Here is a 19,982-nt window from a genome sequence, read left to right on the forward strand (position 1 = left end):
CGTGCTCCCGAGTCCAGCATTCGGCGGCTATAGCCGCCGAATGTATGACTCGCCCCCCGTCACATCATTAGATTTGATTGACAGCAGCGAGGGCCAATGGCTGCACTGCTATCAATCTTTCCAATCAAGAGCCGAGAACCCCGGGCAGAGAGACAGTGCGTCCCCACCGGGTCAAGTTCCAGGGTTCAGGTAAGCAAAACGGGGGGTTGCGGTCACTGTTAGGTGTTTTTTCACCTTAATGCATAGGATGCATTAAAGTGGAGGGCCACCCTAAAAAAAAAAAATTGCATCAAAAATCTTTAAAAATTTTTTAAAAAAATGTGAAAAAAAAAAAAAAATGTAATTTACCTGAAACCCTTGTTGCTAGGGAGTCTTCCTAATCTGCCTCTTCCTATTCTGCGGCGTGCTCTGTTCCTCGGTGAGCGGCCCCGTTGCCTTCTGGGAACTGTGTGTGTTCCCAGAAACCCACGGGGCCATTCACAGAGCGCTGCGCCGCGCCGCTTGCGTGTGCGCAGTAGGAAACTGGCAGTGAAGCCGCAAGGCAGACCGCCGTTTTGACAGGAAGAATATAGAGATCTTGTTTTTTCTCTTTTGTCTTCATCCAGTAAGACCATCCCCCACACAGTTAGTAAGCACCAACTAGGTAGTCACTTAACCCATTGATCGCCCCTGATGTTAACCCCTTCCCTGCCAGTGTCATTAGTATAGTGACAGTGCATATTTTTAGCACTGATCACTGTATTCGTGTTACTGGTTCCAAAAAAAAGTGTCAAAAGTGTCAGGTGTCCAATTTGTCCGCAGTCCCGCAAAAAAAAAAAAAAAAAACGCTGATCGCCGCCATTACTAGTAAAAAAATAAAAATGAATAATAATATTCCATAGTTTGTAGACACGAAAACTTTTGGACAAACCAATCGATATACCGTATTTTCCGCACCATAAGGCGCAGTCTCAATTACAGGGACTATTTCTGTACTTGACCATACATAAGGCGCACTGCATTATAAGACCCATGCTAAAACATACGGTCTACAAAAAAACAAGCAAACAAAAGCCGTGGGGGGGGGGGGGGGGGGGGTAAATGCCCTACCCTTACTCAGGCCCGTGTATATGGGCTTCAATGAAAGCTTGCTTTAATGTCCGGTATCTGCAGACAATGCCAAAGTAGTAAGTAAAACGTACTGGTCCCTGCAGGAATGATCAGCGGTATCACCAAAAGTAGATCGCCCAGCTCACAGGTAGGAGAAATACCGGCCACACTGCGCTGGAGATACAGTTCATGTGAAGGGACAAATGATTTCCCGGACCGTACGGGGATAGTCAGTAGTCTCACTGAGATCGGGGCGTTCCGCTCACATAGCGATACACACACCAGCCGTGTAGCACTGGAGTAGGAACCCACGTGATGTGGCTCCAGGCGGAGACTCAGAGCGCATCAACAGTGTGCTAGTGCCCAGGTGTAAAAGGGGTTTGATGGATTTGTTTAGATTGTAGATCTCCTTCAAAGTGGAGTGGTTGGTTTATTGCTGCCAGCGTACGTCCCTGTGTCAGAGCGGGAAATGATTTTGGAACTCAATGCACATATAAGGCGCACTGGATTATTAGGCGCATGGCCGATTTGGTGGAAAATATAAGGCTTTTAGGTGCGCCTTATAGTGCGGAAAATACGGTACGCTTCTTGGGATTATTTTTTTTACCAAAAATATGTAGCAGAATACATATTGGCCTAAATTGATGAAGAAATCAGATTTTTTTAAATTTTTTTTTTGGATGTTTTATAGCAGAAAGTAAAAAAAATTATGTTTTTTTTTTTTTTAATTGTCGTTCTTTTTGTTTATAGCGCAAAAAAAAAAAAAAAAAAACACAGAGGTGATCAAATACCACCAAAAGAAAGCTCTATTTGTGGGAAAAAAGGACATCAACTATATTTAACTAAAATAGCAAAAAACTAGTGCACAAAACCCCACTCTCAAAAGACCATGGGCGATAGTACCAGATAGAACAGCTGCCAACATAAAAGGTGTCCTCACACATCCTGATAAATGCGTAATATATGGTAAAAAGAGTATGTGGCACTAATCTATCTAAATGTACCACTCACAATTGTGGAAAGGACCTCTCAAATTAGCATGAATCTAAATCCTTCCTTAATTCACAGTGCACATAATGCCTATGATTAGTGTAACAACCAATAAGCACCTACAGATAGTTACCATAGACCAGTGTACATGTTTTTCCGATATGAACACTACACTTAAGTATTGACTACTACCTTCTCCTGTTTAAAAACAGCCAAACTATATTAAAGTGCTAAGTGCTGGTTACCATTCCTAGTGAGAATATATGAATAAATCAAACAGTGTGCATAATGTTCCTAAAACCACACCATGTGAAAATATGACCAGAACATTAAAATAGGTATTGATAGTGAATAAAAAATATAGTTCCTCAAAATATATAAATAAATCATACAATGTGCATAATATTCCTAAAAACCACAACGTGTAAAAATATAGCCAGAGAATAAAATAAATATTACTGGTGAATAAATGAAATACAGTTCCTCATAATATAAGCATAAAAACTGCAATACAATGCTTGATTAAAGGATGCGACTCTGCACTCCACATCTATGCATAAGTGATCAAGTGCAAAACAAGGTGACAATTGTGCAAAAATCATGCATATATAAATGCGACTCCAATAATGACCCAAAATGAACACCCCTCCCACCTGCAAAAAATGCAAAAACTGTGACAAATATTGTGATTGAGTCCAATTAAATGTTGCTCCATGCAATGTGACTCTAAATGTCCATAAAAAAAGGTCAATAGTAACGTGCCAGTAAAGGTGACTTAGTGCTGAATTCTTTCACTTCAAAACTGGTGCAGCACACAGGTGTTTCCCCCAGCCTCTCACCTCAAATGGCGGCCCCCAATGGGCCAAGTCAAGCAGATGGTTAATGCTTCTATGCAGAGGATGAAGGTCCAGAGGCTGTCCCCCTCCTCCGGAGGGTGTGCGTGGGTCAGGATTTCTATAGTAATCACCACCGCTCACACAAACCTCAGAATGACAATAAGGAAGAAGAAGATGCTCCCATAGTGTAGTAATTCAATCAAAGTTTAATGTAACATAAGTAGCAACTTACATTTAAAAACGAAAATAGCAGCAGGAACAATAAGGCTTCCGGGTTCGGCCGTCCCCGGGAAAGCGTCGGCACCTGGCTCCTCCTACCCTGACGCGTTGCGTCACACCACGTGACTTTATCAAAGGGATGAAGTCACGTGGTGTGACGCAACGCGTCAGGGTAGGAGGAGCCAGGTGCCGACGCTTCCCGGGGACGGCCGAACCCGGAAGCCTTATTGTTCCTGCTGCTATTTTCGTTTTTAAATGTAAGTTGCTAATTATGTTACATTAAACTTTGATTGAATTACTACACTATGGGAGCATCTTCTTCTTCCTTATTGTCATTCTGGGGTTTGTGTGAGCGGTGGTGATTACTATAGAAATCCTGACCCACGCACACCCTCCGGAGGAGGGGGACAGCCTCTGGACCTTCATCCTCTGCATAGAAGCATTAACCATCTGCTTGACTTGGCCCATTGGGGGCCGCCATTTGAGGTGAGAGGCTGGGGGAAACACCTGTGTGCTGCACCAGTTTTGAAGTGAAAGAATTCAGCACTAAGTCACCTTTACTGGCACGTTACTATTGACCTTTTTTTATGGACATTTAGAGTCACATTGCATGGAGCAACATTTAATTGGACTCAATCACAATATTTGTCACAGTTTTTGCATTTTTTGCAGGTGGGAGGGGTGTTCATTTTGGGTCATTATTGGAGTCGCATTTATATATGCATGATTTTTGCACAATTGTCACCTTGTTTTGCACTTGATCACTTATGCATAGATGTGGAGTGCAGAGTCGCATCCTTTAATCAAGCATTGTATTGCAGTTTTTATGCTTATATTATGAGGAACTGTATTTCATTTATTCACCAGTAATATTTATTTTATTTTCTGGCTATATTTTTACACGTTGTGGTTTTTAGGAATATTATGCACATTGTATGATTTATTTATATATTTTGAGGAACTATATTTTTTATTCACTATCAATACCTATTTTAATGTTCTGGTCATATTTTCACATGGTGTGGTTTTAGGAACATTATGCACACGGTTTGATTTATTCATATATTCTCACTAGGAATGGTAACCAGCACTTAGCACTTTAATATAGTTTGGCTGTTTTTAAACAGGAGAAGGTAGTAGTCAATACTTAAGTGTAGTGTTCATATCGGAAAAACATGTACACTGGTCTATGGTAACTATCTGTAGGTGCTTATTGGTTGTTACACTAATCATAGGCATTACGTGCACTGTGAATTAAGGAAGGATTTAGATTCATGCTAATTTGAGAGGTCCTTTCCACAATTGTGAGTGGTACATTTAGATAGATTAGCGCCACATACTCTTTTTACCATATATCAACTATATTTAGGTACAGTGTCGCACGACTGCGCAATTGTCAGTTAAAATAACGCAGTGCCACATCGCAAAAAACGGCCTGGTCATTAAGGGGGAAAATCCTTCCAGGGCTGAAGTGGTTAAAGCCCAATTATACATTAGGCTCGGTTCACACCTATGCGTCACAACGTATGTAATTCACGCATAAATCGCACCGCATTCCTGTGAAAATCACGTGAATCTGTGAAATGGTTCATTTTGTATGGCTCAAATCGCACCGGATCCACACCAAAAAGGTGGAGGCACCTTTTTTTTTCCCTGCCCTGGAATCGGATCGCATTGGATGGTTCATACTCATGCAATCTGATTATAACAAATGCACTGCGTTCTACGACCTGACTTTTAACTGACACCCGCAGCAGATCGCATGAACACATTGCGATTGTTATTCGGTGCAATACGGGAAATGCAGCGATTCCTGTGCATTTCCCGCATCAGTGTGAACTGGGCACAAAACCCTCTAAATACATTCAAGGAGGCTGTACCCTGTCAGAATGCTGTAGAGAAGGGCCCCTTGCTTGTGAGACATAGTTAAGGGTCTCCCCATTTATAAATGTCACGTTCCCTGCTGACCGGAGAGCTCCAGCTCTGACTCAGCAGGACGGGAGGGGCACGTGGTGTCAGACCACTGAAGAGAGACCACTGCTTCCACACAGAGAGCAAGGGTCCTTCTTTTCAGCAAGCAGGCTGGGGACAGACTTTTCTACTTAGGCTGTGGCTGCTTTCTAAAGCCAGACATACATAGATTGAAATGCGGCCAGTTCAGCAGGGACCGGACAAATTTCGATCCATGTCTGGGCACCCTATATAGTCGATCTACCAATTAACTGCTTTATAACCAGCCAGTTGGGAAATGTCCACATGATCAGTGCTGCTGGCTATAGCTGGCAGCGCTGATCAGTGTATTCTGATGGTGGGGGAAGTCTCCCTGCCATCAGAACACAATAGCTCAGCAGGAGAGGTTTCACCAAGCACCTCGAACGTGTGGATGGGGGAATCAGGTCATTTTTTTTCATTCACCCTGCTGATTGTACAAAAAAAAAAAAAATGAATCATGTATGGGCTGCCTAAGCAATGTTTTTAGGTGATTTAAACTTAAAGTTCAGAGGGGCTTTAAAAAGACAAACATGGAGAAATGTGTATGAAATGTATGAATTGCAGAGATGCACTGATTATTTTTTATTTTGTATGTTGCCCAGATATATACACTTCAAATGTGCGCTATACATACACAAGACACCCATGTGTGTTACTGGCGAGTACCCTTACCTGGGCATACAGGTTCTGCTGGGGATAGGCACTTCGGATGGGGTACATCGCTGTCTGGTATGGGTTGGGGGATGGGGAATACGGCGGAGGAGCACTATTACTCTGCGCTGGAGGGACTTTGTAAGGGGTGCCGGCTGTGTACCCTGCGGAGGAGGAATAAACAGGCAGCAGATTAATAACCATGGAAGTATAAAAAACATAAAACACATACAGTATATTTTCTGACTATTTAATAGAGAATTGTACAGTAGAGGATAAAGAGCTCCACTTCTGGCTGCAAGTGGTAATTAAAAAACAAAATACGCTATATGGTCAAAAACGTGTAGAGACCTGACCATTACACCTATATGTATTATATTTTATAATATATGTATTATAATGTCTACATTGGTTTCTTAAATCTCAACAATCATTTGACCATATAGTGATTACTTGATTCAAGACATAACATATTTTTAAGAAATTTAATTTTTCAGTGCGGAACATCATTAAATTCCCCAAATTGTACAAAGTTGTATATATATATATATATATATAAAAAAAAATTAAAGAAATATATATATAAAAAAAAATTAAAGAAATATATATATAAAAAAAAATTAAAGAAATATATAAATATATATATATATATATATATATATATATATATATATATATATATATATATATATATATATATATATATACATATATACATATACACACACACACATACACAATGCTGTGAAAAGTATTACCCCTTTCTGATTTTTTTTTTTTTGCATATTTGTCACACTTAAATCATCAAACAAATTTTATTATTACACAAAGATAACCCGAGTAAATACAAAATGCAATTTTTAAATGATGGTTTCATTTATTAAGGCAAAAAGCTGTCCAAACCTGCCTGGCTTTATGTGAAAAAGTAATTGCCCCCTAAACCTAATAACTGGTTGTGACACCCTTGGCGGCAACAACTGCAATCAAGCGTTTGCGATAATTGGCAATGAGTCTTTCACATCGCTGTGGAGGAAGTTTGGCCCACTCTTCTTTGCAGAATTGTTTTAATTCAGCCACATTGGAGGGTTTTCCAGCATGAACGGCCTGTGTAAGGTCATGATACAGCATCTCAATTGGATTTAAGTCGGGGCTCTGACTAGGCCACACCAAAACCTAAATTTTGCTTTGTCTGAACCATTTGGAGGTGGACTTGCTGTTGTGTTTCGTATCATTGTCCTGCTGCATAACCCAAGTGCACTTTAGCTTGAGATCAGGAACTGATGGTCGGACATTCTCCTTTAGGATTTTCTGGTAGAGCTCAGAATTCATGGTTCCATCAATTATGGTAAGTCGCCCAGGTCCTGAAGCTGGAAAGCCACCCCAGACCATCACGCTACCACCACCATGTGTGACTGTTGGTATGATGTTCTTGTTATGAAATGCTGTATTAGTTTTATGCCAGATGTAGCGGGACGCACACCTTCGAAAAAATAAATTTTTGTTTCATCAGTCCACAGAACATTTGCCTAAAAGTCTTGGGGATAATCAAGATGTTTTTTGGTAAATGTGAGATGAGCCTTTGTGTTCTTTTTGGTCAGTAGTGGCTTTGGCCTTGGAACTCTCCCATGGATGCCATTTTTGCCCAGTCTCTTTCTTATTGTTGAATCATGAACACTGATCTTACCTGAGGCAAGTGAGGCCTGCAGTTCTTTAGATGTTGTTCTGAGTTCTTTTATGACCTCCTGGATGAGTCCTCGTCATGCTCTTGGAGTGACTTTTGTAGGCCTGTCACTCCTGGGAAGGTTCACCACTGTTCCAAGTTATCTCCATTTGTGGATAATGGCTCTCCCCGAGGTTCACTGGAGTTCCAAAGCCTTAGAAATGGCTATGAACCCCTTTCAAGACCGATAGATGTACATTACTTTGTTTCTAATCTGTTCAATTTTTTTTAGATTGTGGCATGATGTGTGGCTTTTTGTGATCTGTTAGCATGCTTCACTTTGTCAGACAGCTTCTATTTATGCAATTTCTTCATTCAACAGGTCTGGCAGTAATCAAGCCTGGGTGTGGCAAGTGAAATTTAGCTCAGCTTTCCAAAAAATTGTGGTTAATCACAGTTCATTCATGATTCAGCATGGGAGGGGGCAAATACTTTTTCACATAAGGCTAGGCAGGTTTGAACAGCTTATTTCCCTTAACCACTTGCCGACCAGCCGCCACAGTTTAACTGCGGCAGAATGGCACGGCTGGGCGAAACGACGTCATGTAACTAGGGACACACGTGCCCGCTGCTCGCCCCCCGGAGTCGATGTGAGTGCCCGGAGCTCGCGACCACTGCCGGGCTCCCGCGATCGCTGCTGACACACCGAGAATCGGGATCACACACAGTTTCCGGTTCTCTGAGGGGAGAAGAGACTGAACGTCTGCTCATACAAAGTATGAACAGCCACCTGTCATCTCCTCTAGACAGTCCCATCCCCCCTTCAGTTAGAACACACATGAGGGAACACAATTAACCCCTTCATCGCCCCCTAGTGGTTAACCCCTTCCCTGCCAGTGACATTTTTACAGTAATCAATGCATTTTTATAGCACTGATCGCTGTATAAATGCCAATGGTCCCAAAAATGTGTCAAAAGTGTATATATACACATATATATATTATATACACACACACATTATAATAAATATATACATATATATATCTATATAGATCTATATATATCGATATATATAGATATATATATATATATATATATATATATATATATATATATATATATATATATATATATATATATACATATACACATACACACACAAACACACACACACAGACATAGTCCATCTTTCCCCCATATGGAGAGGAGATGCCTCTGTGGTGTGACAAACATCTGGCTGGTATTAATGTGTTTTCTAAGGCCGCCAATGACAAAGGTAATGACTTCCGAGTGATCTATAGCCAGCTGAGTCCCCAGCGCTGAGTCAGCAAGTAAAAAGAGAAAATGGATTATTTACTGAAAGCTGCAGAAGAAGCCTGGTAAGTCCTGTTCTCAGAGCCATTGTCCACGGGCAGGTGGTAGGTGCCCTCGTTGGCACAGGATGATGAGGTCTGTGGCCATGCTTGTTTCATCAGAAGTGTTGCTTAAAGACAAAATAGGGAAAAAAAAACAGAAGGTTACACCATGGAAGGGGTACAGACTTCCTCATCCCCGCATCGCAGACGGTGCCAACCAGGGGGGGGGGGAACCTGCTCACTACTGCCGACACACACTGGACAAATGCTTGGGACAAACCAAGAATACACAAAGGCAGTATAAAATCACATTCCCTTAGGCCCCTTTCACACTGGGGCGGTAGGGGCGTCGGCGGTAAAACTGCGCTATTTTTAGGGCCGCTTTACTGTTGTTTTAGCGGCGGTATTCGGCCGCTAGCGGTGCGGTTTTAACCCCCGCTGGCGGCCGAAAAAGGGTTCAAACCGCTCGCATAGCGCCGCTACAACGGCGGTATAGCCGCGCTGCCCCATTGATTTCAATGGGCAGGAGCGGTTTAGAAGCGGTGAATACACCGCTCCTTCACCGCTCCAAAGATGCTGTTTGCAGGAGTTTTTTTCCCCTCCTGCCAGCGCACCGCTTCAGTGTGAAAGTCCTCGGGGCTTTCACACTGGAGAAACAGTAGCGGCTGTTTTAGGTTGGTTTGCAGGCGCTATTTTTAGCGCAATAACGCCTGCAAAACGCCCCGGTGTGAAAGGGGCCTTATCATACATCATAAAATTTAAAAGAAAAAAAAAAATCTAATTTCGTATTGGACTGGCTCACGGCATTTCCAGCACAGAGCTTGCGGTCACATTACAGGAATCCCCTGCAACCAAAAATATAAAATATACAATTTCTATACAAGCCATCTTGCAATTTAATGTTGTAAATAATGACCTTTCCTTTTTCAATCTGCGGCTGCTGTGATATTCTGTAAAATTCAATAAAATATGGCAACCTGGAGGCATTTCCTACACCGGTGATGGAGAACCTTGGCACCCCAGATGTTTTGGAAACTACATTTCCCATGATGCTCAGCTACACTGCAGAGTGCAGGAGCATCATGGGAAATGTAGTTCCAAAACATCTGGGGTGCCAAGGTTCGCCATCACTGGCCTACACCGTTGGAGTACAGAACGCCCCCCCACAAAAGTTGACTTTTCCTGCTAGTGTGATTGGTTCACTGGTTTTCGCAGAAGTAGGAACTAAGTTACAATTCAGATTTAAGGCACACCCTGCAATAGGAATTTCAGTTCTGGTGAGATACCCCTCAAGGGTTCACGTGGTTGTAAACACCCTTACATATAGCCAGTGAAGTGACTGGCCTCAGGTGATACATAGAGATGAAACAAATAAGTTGTACCTGTCTATCTGCTGTCTTCTCTACATCTAAGTGCTACATTATAAAGCTTGTCTGAGCTGTCAGAAAAAAGGGAGTGGAGAGCTGAAATCACACTCTGCAGAGCTCAGCTCTGAGAGCTGACTGGAGGAAACAACCCCCCCCCTCCACACAGCTCACTGGTAACAGGGAGCTGAAGCTGTCAATCAGCTGGAGGTCCCTCCCGTCACCTTTTTTCTCTTGGTGTCAGGAAAACTTGCTGATAGCAGAGGAACAAAGCAGCAGACAGAAATAAATATAAAAATAAAAAATAAAAAAGGTAAAATTAATAATAAAATACATTTTTTTAAATGCGCCCCGTCCCGCCGAGCTTGCGTGCAGAAGCGAACGCATACTTGAGTAGCACCCGCATATGAAAACGGTGTTCATACCACACATGAGGTATCACAGTGATCCATAGAGTGAGAGCAATAATTCTAGCCCTAGACCTCTTCTGTAACTCAAAACATGCAACCTGTAGAATTTTTTAACGTCACCTATGGAGATTTTTAAGGGTAAAAGTTTGTCGCCATTCCACGTGCGGGCGCAATTTCGAAGTGTGACATGTTGGGTATCAATTTACTCGGTGTAACATTATCTTTCACAATATTTAAAAAAAAAATTGGTTTAACTTTACGGTTGTCCTATTTTTTAATTCAAAAAAGTGTATTTTTTTCCCAAAAAAGTGGGCTTGTAAGACCGCTGCGCAAATACGGTGTGACAGAAAGTATTGCAACGACCGCCATTTTATTCCCTAGGGTGTTAGAAAAAAATGTATAATGTTTGGGGGTTCTAAGTAATTTTCTAGCAAAAAAACCTGTTTTTAACTTGTAAACAAATCTCAAAAAGAGGCTCTCGGTCCTTAAGTGGTTAATACTTCTAAAGGGATGCAGACCCTGCAGCTTTTCTCATCAGAACACAGAGTGCACCGGGTGATTAAAATGAGCCAGTCTCCACGTTCTAAGAGAGAAAACGTATCACTGCGATTATACTGGGATGTTTTGCCTTTACTATACATTGTAAAGCTTGTTTTACTATATCGCATCCTACTGTGTTCTTGTACCTTTATTGCTATGGTATTGTTCTTTCATACTGTTGAACAAATTCTAGTAAACATTATTGTGCTACCTTTGCTTTTTTGCCTGCAGAAGTATTTTTTCAAAGAAAGATAAGCAAGGTAGTCGGTAGTATGGCTTTATATTCATTTTTGCTTATACTTACATGAAACCCCGCACATGCACAGACATGCTGTGGGTCTATGGGACCTGGCAGGTGTGACTGCGCATGCGTTAGATCCAGGGCTTTTTTTCTCAAACAGTAGGTGCAGGAACTCAACCACGACCCCCCAAAACCCCTCCCCCCACACACACCCTCCAAATCATATCAAATAGTGGGTGTGGTCATGTAACGACACCCCGAGTATGAAAGGGGTTAAAGTCGTCTAGGACATTCCATACCCAAACACAAAGGCAGCTACCGAAGACTTCCATCAGCCGAACCAGGAAACCATACAAATAATTCTCCCCCCAAATACGAGACAAATCTCTGTCTTGAGGGTCAAGCCGGAATCAACTCCTCTATTTTCACACATGGACACAACAGATAAAAATAACTCAGAGACTCTTTCCCCCCACCCTTGGAAAACAGGGCGGGTTAAACCGTCCAATGACAATAGACACACAGGTCAGGTGTGTTCAAACTTCTCATCAGTACACAGTCTTATCAGCAGGGGACTGCTGGCGGAATCCCTCCCCCCTCCCTCCATAGAGTTACACATCCTGTAATCCAAGACAGACAGACACAATAGAACATTGGAATACAGCCCCACCCCAAACCAGCACAGCAAAAAGTACACAACACAATAAGACAGCACACATTATATATACATATATACAGCACTGAGTCCGACTAGCACAGATCATAGTGGGGTTCTCATTCACCCTGTGTCCCTATTAGTGACTTCCATCACAATGGCATATCCAGGGTCCTCAGAGTCTGTGTGTCTTGGGGGACATGGACTTGAATCCAAAGTAACACTTCCAGGGTCCCCAGGCATAGAGCTCACAACAAGCACCGTTCCCCCAAATGCCAGGGCCCATAATTGGTCGGCAAGAGGCTGGCATTCAGTCCCCTCCAAAAGCCTCTGTCCTGGCTAGGTCTGTCACAGGTCATATTTCACAAACAGTAGAAGGGTCTTAAAGGGGCATTAAATATCAGGATTGCATTACATACAGAGTGCAGAGTTCATGGGGGTTACACACAAAGTGCACAGCTGTTACTTGTGAACACAGAAAGCAGACTTCTGTGTTTACAAGTGATTGTGGTGAGCAGGCACTAAAGGGTCTGAGCCAGAGGTGGTGGAACTGAGTTCCCCCTGAAAAAAAGCCCTGGTTAGATCCCACTCTGTCAAGTCCCATTGACCCGTGGCAGGTCTGTGCATGCGCAGGATCTCATGTTAAAAAGCTTCCTCCTGGGATGTATCATAGACATCCCAGGAGATAGCCGGTGGGTGGACATACACCATCCTCACCCAAAAGAGGATTCAGAGAGTGGAGATCACTATCTGATGGACGTGGGTAGGTTGGTTTGTGCACTTGCTTGCCTCAAAACTCTACCTAAGCTCTGCTACTTCATTGGAAAACCAAGCGGGCCAAACCGTTCCATCAGGACTTACATACTCCGCTGCTTTTGGATAAATGTCAAAAGATAAAAACACAATCTATCCCAGAATGGGCAGAAGCCTCGCCACGATCAAGAGGCGGCAACATCAGTATCCTGACAAGAACCCGCTGAATTTTCATCTTCCTCCGGCAGCCGTACAAAGAATGACAGCTCTTGACTGACAGGCAAATGCAGCCCTCAAACATAAATCAAACACGGATTCTGCTGGTTGATCAATGTGACCTCGCTGGAGTTATTTTTTTTTTTTATTCTCATACTGCGCTGAGATGTCAATCTCATGGCGCTTTGAAGGTCTCGGATCAAACTGCCATAGGAAGAAAGTGTCTAAATTGGAACACAAAAGATGCTGGATGTCAGACACAGTTATGAATTCGTCTCAAGCGGCGGCTTTATTATAAATTGTGGTTGTCCTAAAACTGACAAAAAAAGTAAAGAAGCATTTATATAGAGTGCCTTGAAAAAGTATTCATACCCCTTGACATTTTCCACATTTTGTCATGTTACAACCAAAAATGTAAATGTATTTTATTGGGATTTTATGTGATAGACCACATAATTGTGAGGTGGAGGGAAAATGATAAATGGGTTTCATTTTTTTTTACAAATAAATATGTGAAAAGTGTGGTGTACATTTGTATTCAACCCCCCTGAATCAATACTTTGTAGAACCTCCTTTCACTGCAATTACAGCTGCAAGTCTTTTTGGGGATGTCTCTATCAGCTTTGCACATCTAGAGAGGGACATTTTTGCCCATTCTTCTTTGCAGAATATCTCAAGCTCTGTCAGATTGGATGGAGAGTGTCTGTGAACAGCAATTTTCATGTCTAGCCACAGATTCTGAATTGGATTTAGGTCTGGACTGTGACTGGGCCATTCTAACACATGAATATGCTTTGATCTAAACCATTCCATTGTAGCTCTGGCTGTATGTTTAGGATCGTTGTCCTGCTGGAAGGTGAGCCTCCACCCCAGTCTCAAGTCTTTTTTTCTTCTAAGATTGCCCTGTATTTGGCTCCATCCATCTCCCCATCAACTCTCATCAGCTTCCCTGTCCCTGCTGAAGAAAAGCATCCGCACAACATGATGCTGCCACCACCATGTTTCACGGTGGGGATGGTGTGTTCAGGGTGATGTGCAGTGTTAGTTTTCCACCACACATAGCATTTTGCTTTTAGGCCACAAAGTTCAATTTTGGTCTAATCTGACCAGAGCACCTTCTTCCACATGTTTGCTGTGTCCCCTACATGGCTTCTCGCAAACTGCAAATGGGACTTCTTATGGCTTCTCTTTCAACAATGATTTTCTTCTTGCCACTCTTCCACAAAGGCCAGATTTGTGGAGTGCACGACTAATAGTTGTCCTGTGGTCAGATTCTCCCACTTGAGCTGTGGATCTCTGCAGCTCCTCCAGAGTTACCATGGGCCTGTTGGCTGCTTCTCTGATGAATGCTCTCCTTGCCCGGCCGGTCAGTTTAGGTGGACGGCCATGTCTTGGTAGATTTGCAGTTGCGCCATACTCTTTCCATTTTCGGATGATGGATTGAACAGAGCTCTGTGAGATGTTCAAAGCTTGGGATATTTTCTTTATAACCTAACCCTGCTTTAAACTTCTCCACAACTTTATCCCTGAACTGTCTGGTGCATTCCTTGGCCTTCATGATGCTGTTTGTTCACTAAGGTTCTCTAACAAACCTCTGAGGGCTTCACAGAACAGCTGTATTTATACTGAGATTAAATTATACACAGGTGGACTCTATTTACTAATTAGGTGACTTCTGATTGCAATTGGTTCCACTAGACTTTAGTTAGGGGTATCAGAGTAAAGGGGGCTGAATACAAATGCACTCCACACTTTTCAGATATTTATTTGTAAAAAAAAAAAACATTTATCATTTTCCTTTCGCTTCACAATTATGTACCACTTTGTGTTGGTCTATCACATGAAATCTCAATAAAATACATTTAAGTTTTTGGTTGTAACATGACAAAATGTGGAAAATTTCAAGGTTCAAAGGGTATGAATACATTTTCAAGGCACTGTGTGTATATATATATATATATATATATATATATATATATATATATATATATATATATATATATACACACACACACACACACACACACACACACATATATATATATATATATATATATATATATATATATATATATATACACATACATACACAAACACATACACTATATTATATATTATTATTATACAGGATTTATATAGCGCTGACAGTTTACACAGCGCTTTACAACATTAGGGCAGACAGAGCTCGTTAGAGCTTACAATCTAGGAGGGAAGGTCAAGTTATACACGAGGGTAACAGCTGTGGGGGATGAGCTAATGGAGAAAATAGTGCAGTTGTTAGATGGAGGCAGGATAGGCTTCTCTGAAGAGGAAAGTTTTCAGGGATCGCCTAAAAGTGGATAAATTTGAAGACAGTCTGACAGATTGGGGTAGGGAATTCCAGAGGATGGACGAGGCTCGGCAGAAGTCCTGGAGGCGGATATGGGAGGAGGTGATGAGGGAGCTAGAGAGCAGGAGGTCTTGGGAGGAACGGAGACGGCGATTAGGTTGGTATTTTGAGACTAGGCTAGTGATGTAACTGGGGGCAGAGTTGTGGATGGCTTTGTAACTTATTGTTAGTATTTATTTTTTCAGCTGACCCAGGGAAGAGGTGTAGATTGAAAATAAAAGAGGTCCAAGAACAGAACCTTGGGGGACCCGACTGAAAAGAGAAGAGGAGTGGAGGAAGTAGAATTCTAAATGACACTGAAGGTGCGTTGGGATAGGTAGGATGAGAGCCACTGAAGAGCAAAGTCACGAAGACCGAGGGAGTAAAGTATTTTGAGGAGGAGGGGGTGGTCAACCGTGTCAAAGGCAGCTGAAAGATCCAGAAGTAGGAGTACAGAATAGTGTCCGTTGGTTTTTGCAGTTAGTAGGTCATTTGTGAGTTTTAGAAGAGCAGTTTCTGTGGAGTGTTGAGGGCAAAATCCAGATTGCAGGGGGATCAAGAAGGTTTTTCTTAATGAGGTGGTCACAGTTGGTTGTAAACCAGGCGTTCAAGGAGTTTAGAGGAAAAGAGGAGCAAGGAGATAGGGCGTAGGTTGTTAAGATTGGTAGGGTCCAAGGACGGCTTTTTAAGTATAGGGGTGACCAGTGCATGTTTTAGAGCATTGGTGAAGGTGCCAGAGGTGAGGGAGAGATTGAAGATGTGGGTTAGAGAGTGTCGGATAGAGTCAGAGGGCGACCGGAGCATTTGAGAGGGAATAGGGTCCAGGGGACAGGTGGTTAGGTGGGCGATAGAAAGGAGTTTAGCAATTTCGTCTGTAGATTTGAATAAGGGGAGTGTCAATTGTACCTGTTGATATGGGGTCTTACCTGGGGGAGATACCTGTAGAGTGGAGATTTCATCACGGATTGTATCAATCTTGTTTTTGAAGTGATTAGCAATCTCCTGGGCAGTGAGTGAGTCAGTGGGTGGAGGCGGTGGAGGACGAAGTAGAGCGTTGAAGGTGGAGAAGAGTTTACAGGGACTGAATGAGAAGGTGTTAATGAGAGTTGTAAAATAGGTCTGCTTGGCAGTGTGGAGGAAAGAATAGCATTTTTCGAGGGCAGATTTGTATTGGTTGAAGTCTTCTAGAGACTTAGTCTTGTGCCACAGACACTCAAGAGCGCGACTACGTTTTTTTAGAATTTTAGTGTCATCTGTTTGCCAGGGTTGTATATATACATACATACACATATATATATATATAGAAGGCACAGGTACAGGCCCACATACACCCCTAGGATTGTGTAAACATTATCAGGGTGACAAAACCAATATAATCAGAATATATGTGAAAAAGTGAATTCGAACAAATTCAAAAGTTCAAATCAAAACAACATACATAAGATATTACTGGTACTATAACAGCCGGCTCAACTGAATACAGGCATATGAGGTAATATCTAAATTGCACGTGTATACACATGAATGTTCAGATAAACAAAAGCAAAATGTGACAAAGTGATAAGTCCAAACAAATAAGATTTCAGGGAATAATCCACAAAGGGAATCTTTAGTAGAGTGAAAGATATTAATATATCCCAAAAGGTTGCAGGTGATGATATTCAAATATTCAAAATCAGACGGCACCCAGGACTGTGCTTCCACCACCCAGGGGAGGGGTAGGTACTCTTACCCCGAGTTGTGGACCCACATACCAGCGGCGTTGAGTCATACAGGCAAGGATGCAAACATGGATTGCAGATTACGATCTCCTTAGATGGCTGAGATAAAGGCACACTCCAGCGCTTTTGCAGCAGTCAACGGGTACAGGAACCGGGAATTCAACCGAGATCTCCTAGTATTATGTAATATCCACAAATCGCTCACCAATCAATGCTGGGAGCAGTGACCATAAAAGAAAAAAAAGAGAGAAGGCTTCCACATAGCATAGATCAACAATATAGGGCTTTAATGTAAAAAGGTACAAGCATCGTGGCAGATGCGTATTAAAGAAGGTGATCACATAAAATATATAAAAAATGTGTAGTGTGTAGAGCTTTTGCAAGCATTAAGCTGACGCGTTTCGTCCTACAGGACTTCCACTGGGTGCCTGATTTTGAATATTTGAATATCACCACCTGCAACCTTTAGGGATATATTAATATCTTTCACTCTACTAAAGATTCCCTTTGTGGATTATTCCCTGAAATCCCATTTGTTTGGACTTATCACATTTTTCTTATGTTTATCAGAGGGGCCGGACATGGCGTAGATATTACCTCCTATGCCTGTATTCAGTTGATCCGGCTGTTATAGTAATATCTTATTTATGTTGTTTTGTTTTGAACTTATCTTTTGAATTGGTTCGAATTCCCTTTTTTCATATATTTTGATTATTTTGGTTTTATCACCCTGATAATGTTTACACAATCCTGGGACCTGTGCACCTTTCCATAGGTTTGCATCTAAGGCTTATATGCTTTATTAGCGCTACACACTTTCACTCACATTTGCATACAATTAGTCTTATTGTTGTGTTAGCAGCTTATTCTCACATTGGTGAAGCAGTAATTTATTCACATATACATGTACAGGCCCATCGTCTGAAGTTTGCCAATGAACATCTAAATGATTCAGAGAAGGATTGGGAAGAAGCGCTGTGGTCTGAGACCAAAATTGAGCTCTTTGGCATTAACTCAACTCACTGTGTTTGGAGGAAGAAAAATGCTGACTATGACCCTAAGAAGACCATCCCTACAGTCAAGCATGGAGGTATGGAGGTGGAAACATTATGCTTTTCTCTGCTAAAGATACAAAGGCCGATTTTGCCGCATTGAGGGGCTAATGGACGGGGCCAAGTATTGTAAAATCTTGGATGAGAACCTTCTTCCCTCAGCCAGAATACCGAAGATGGGGCGTGGATGACCCAAAACATAAGGCCAAGGCAACAAAGGAGTGGCTCAAGAAGCACATTAAGGTCTTGGAGTGGCCTAACCAGTCTCCAGACCTTAATCCTATAGAAAATTTATGGAGGGAGCTGAAACTGAGTTGCCAAGAAACCTTAAGGATTTAGAGAAGATCTGTAAAGAAGAGTGGAGCAAAATCCCTCCTGAGATGTGTGCAAACCTGGTAACCAACTACAAAAACGTCTGACCTCTGTACTTGCCAACAAGGGTTTCTCCACTCAAGTCATGTTTTGCTTGGGGATCAAAAACTTATTTTACTTACTGAACTGCAACTCAATTTATAACATTTGTTTTATGTGTTTTTTTCTGGATTTGTGGTTGATATTCTGTCTTTATCATTTAAAATACACCTATGATAAAAATTATAGACCCTTCATTTCTTTGTAAATGGGCGAACTTACAAAATCTGCAGGGGATCAAATAATTATTTTCCCCTCTGTAAATCACCCAAATGGCCCTGATCAAAAGTTTCCATCCCCTGGAATGTTTGGCCTTGGTATAGACACACAAGGTGACACACGGGTTAAAATGGCACTTAAAGGTTAATTTCCCACATCTTTGGCTTTTTAAATTGCAATTAGTGTCTGTGTATAAATAGTCAATGAGTTTGTTGGCTCATGGACGCTCTTTGTGCACTGGTGTGCAGTCTGTTGGAACAGGAAGGGGCCATCCCCAAACTGTTACCACAAAGTTGGGAGCATGAAATTATCCAAAATGTCTTGGTATGCTGATGCCTAAAGAGTTCCCTTCACTGGAACTAAGGGGCCAAGCCCAACCCCTGAAAAACAACCCCACACCATAATCGTGAGTTTTGGGTGGAGGAACTTGACTGGCCTGCATAGAGTCCTGACCTCAATCCGATAGAACACCTTTGGGATAAATTAGAGCAGAAACAGAGCCAGGCCTTCTTGTCCACATTGGTGCCTGACCTCACAAATGCACTTCTGGAAGAATGATCAAACATTCCCATAGACACACTCCTAAACCTTGTGGAAAGCCTTCTCAGAAGAGTTGAAGCTGTTATAGCTGTAAAGGGTGGGCCAACTCAATATTGAACCCTACGGACTAAGACTGGGATGCCATTAAAGTTCACGTGTGTGTAAAGGCAGGCATTCCAATACTTTTGGTAGTATCGTGTAAATAAATCTAGCCTTGGGGTGTAACAAGTAAAACGGTGCAGATGGGACCTCCCAACGCCAACAACGCCCTTGTTGTCCACTGACCCTTCCTCCAGCTCTCCAACATAAACGTGTACCTCGGTACGGACTAGGAGCTGGAGGAGAAGTCTGTAAAAATCTGGAATTGCACCTCTAAACCACTGATGCTTTGCAGGCTCCTATGCAAACAAACAATAAAAGCACATTTTTTTATTCAAACTTATGTGAATTTATTATTTTTCTTTAAAGGTGGATTTAGCCTTTAAAAGAGAAGTGTGGGATTAAAAAAAAATAAAACACATACTTACCTAAGTCCGATGCTGGATCTGGCTCCTGATGCCTCTAAGACAGGGAACTGAGCGATCAAACACAGCTGAACGCTCGGTTCTTTTCTGCCAGTAAATACCTTATACAGCCCACTTCCTGTTTCTTGTCTGGTCATTAGCCTAGGCTTATGACATCATGCACAGCTCTCTCTCAC

General features: G+C 42.1%; 1 protein-coding gene across 2 annotated transcripts in view; it reads right to left on the reverse strand.

The window, feature by feature from the left end:
* FAM168A (family with sequence similarity 168 member A) overlaps nt 1–19,982 on the reverse strand; it is a 220,393-nt gene that overhangs the window by 22,701 nt on the left and 177,710 nt on the right. For both annotated transcript variants that reach the window (XM_073612769.1, XM_073612768.1), the window contains exons 5-6: nt 8,795–8,920; nt 5,799–5,941 (exon numbers count right to left, since the gene is read on the reverse strand). In XM_073612769.1, coding sequence (XP_073468870.1) covers nt 5,799–5,941; nt 8,795–8,920 — 269 coding nt within the window. The remainder of the gene's footprint in view (nt 1–5,798; nt 5,942–8,794; nt 8,921–19,982) is intronic.

Source organism: Aquarana catesbeiana, linkage group LG02, assembly GCF_042186555.1.
Source record: "Aquarana catesbeiana isolate 2022-GZ linkage group LG02, ASM4218655v1, whole genome shotgun sequence".
NCBI classification, from domain to species: domain Eukaryota; kingdom Metazoa; phylum Chordata; class Amphibia; order Anura; family Ranidae; genus Aquarana; species Aquarana catesbeiana.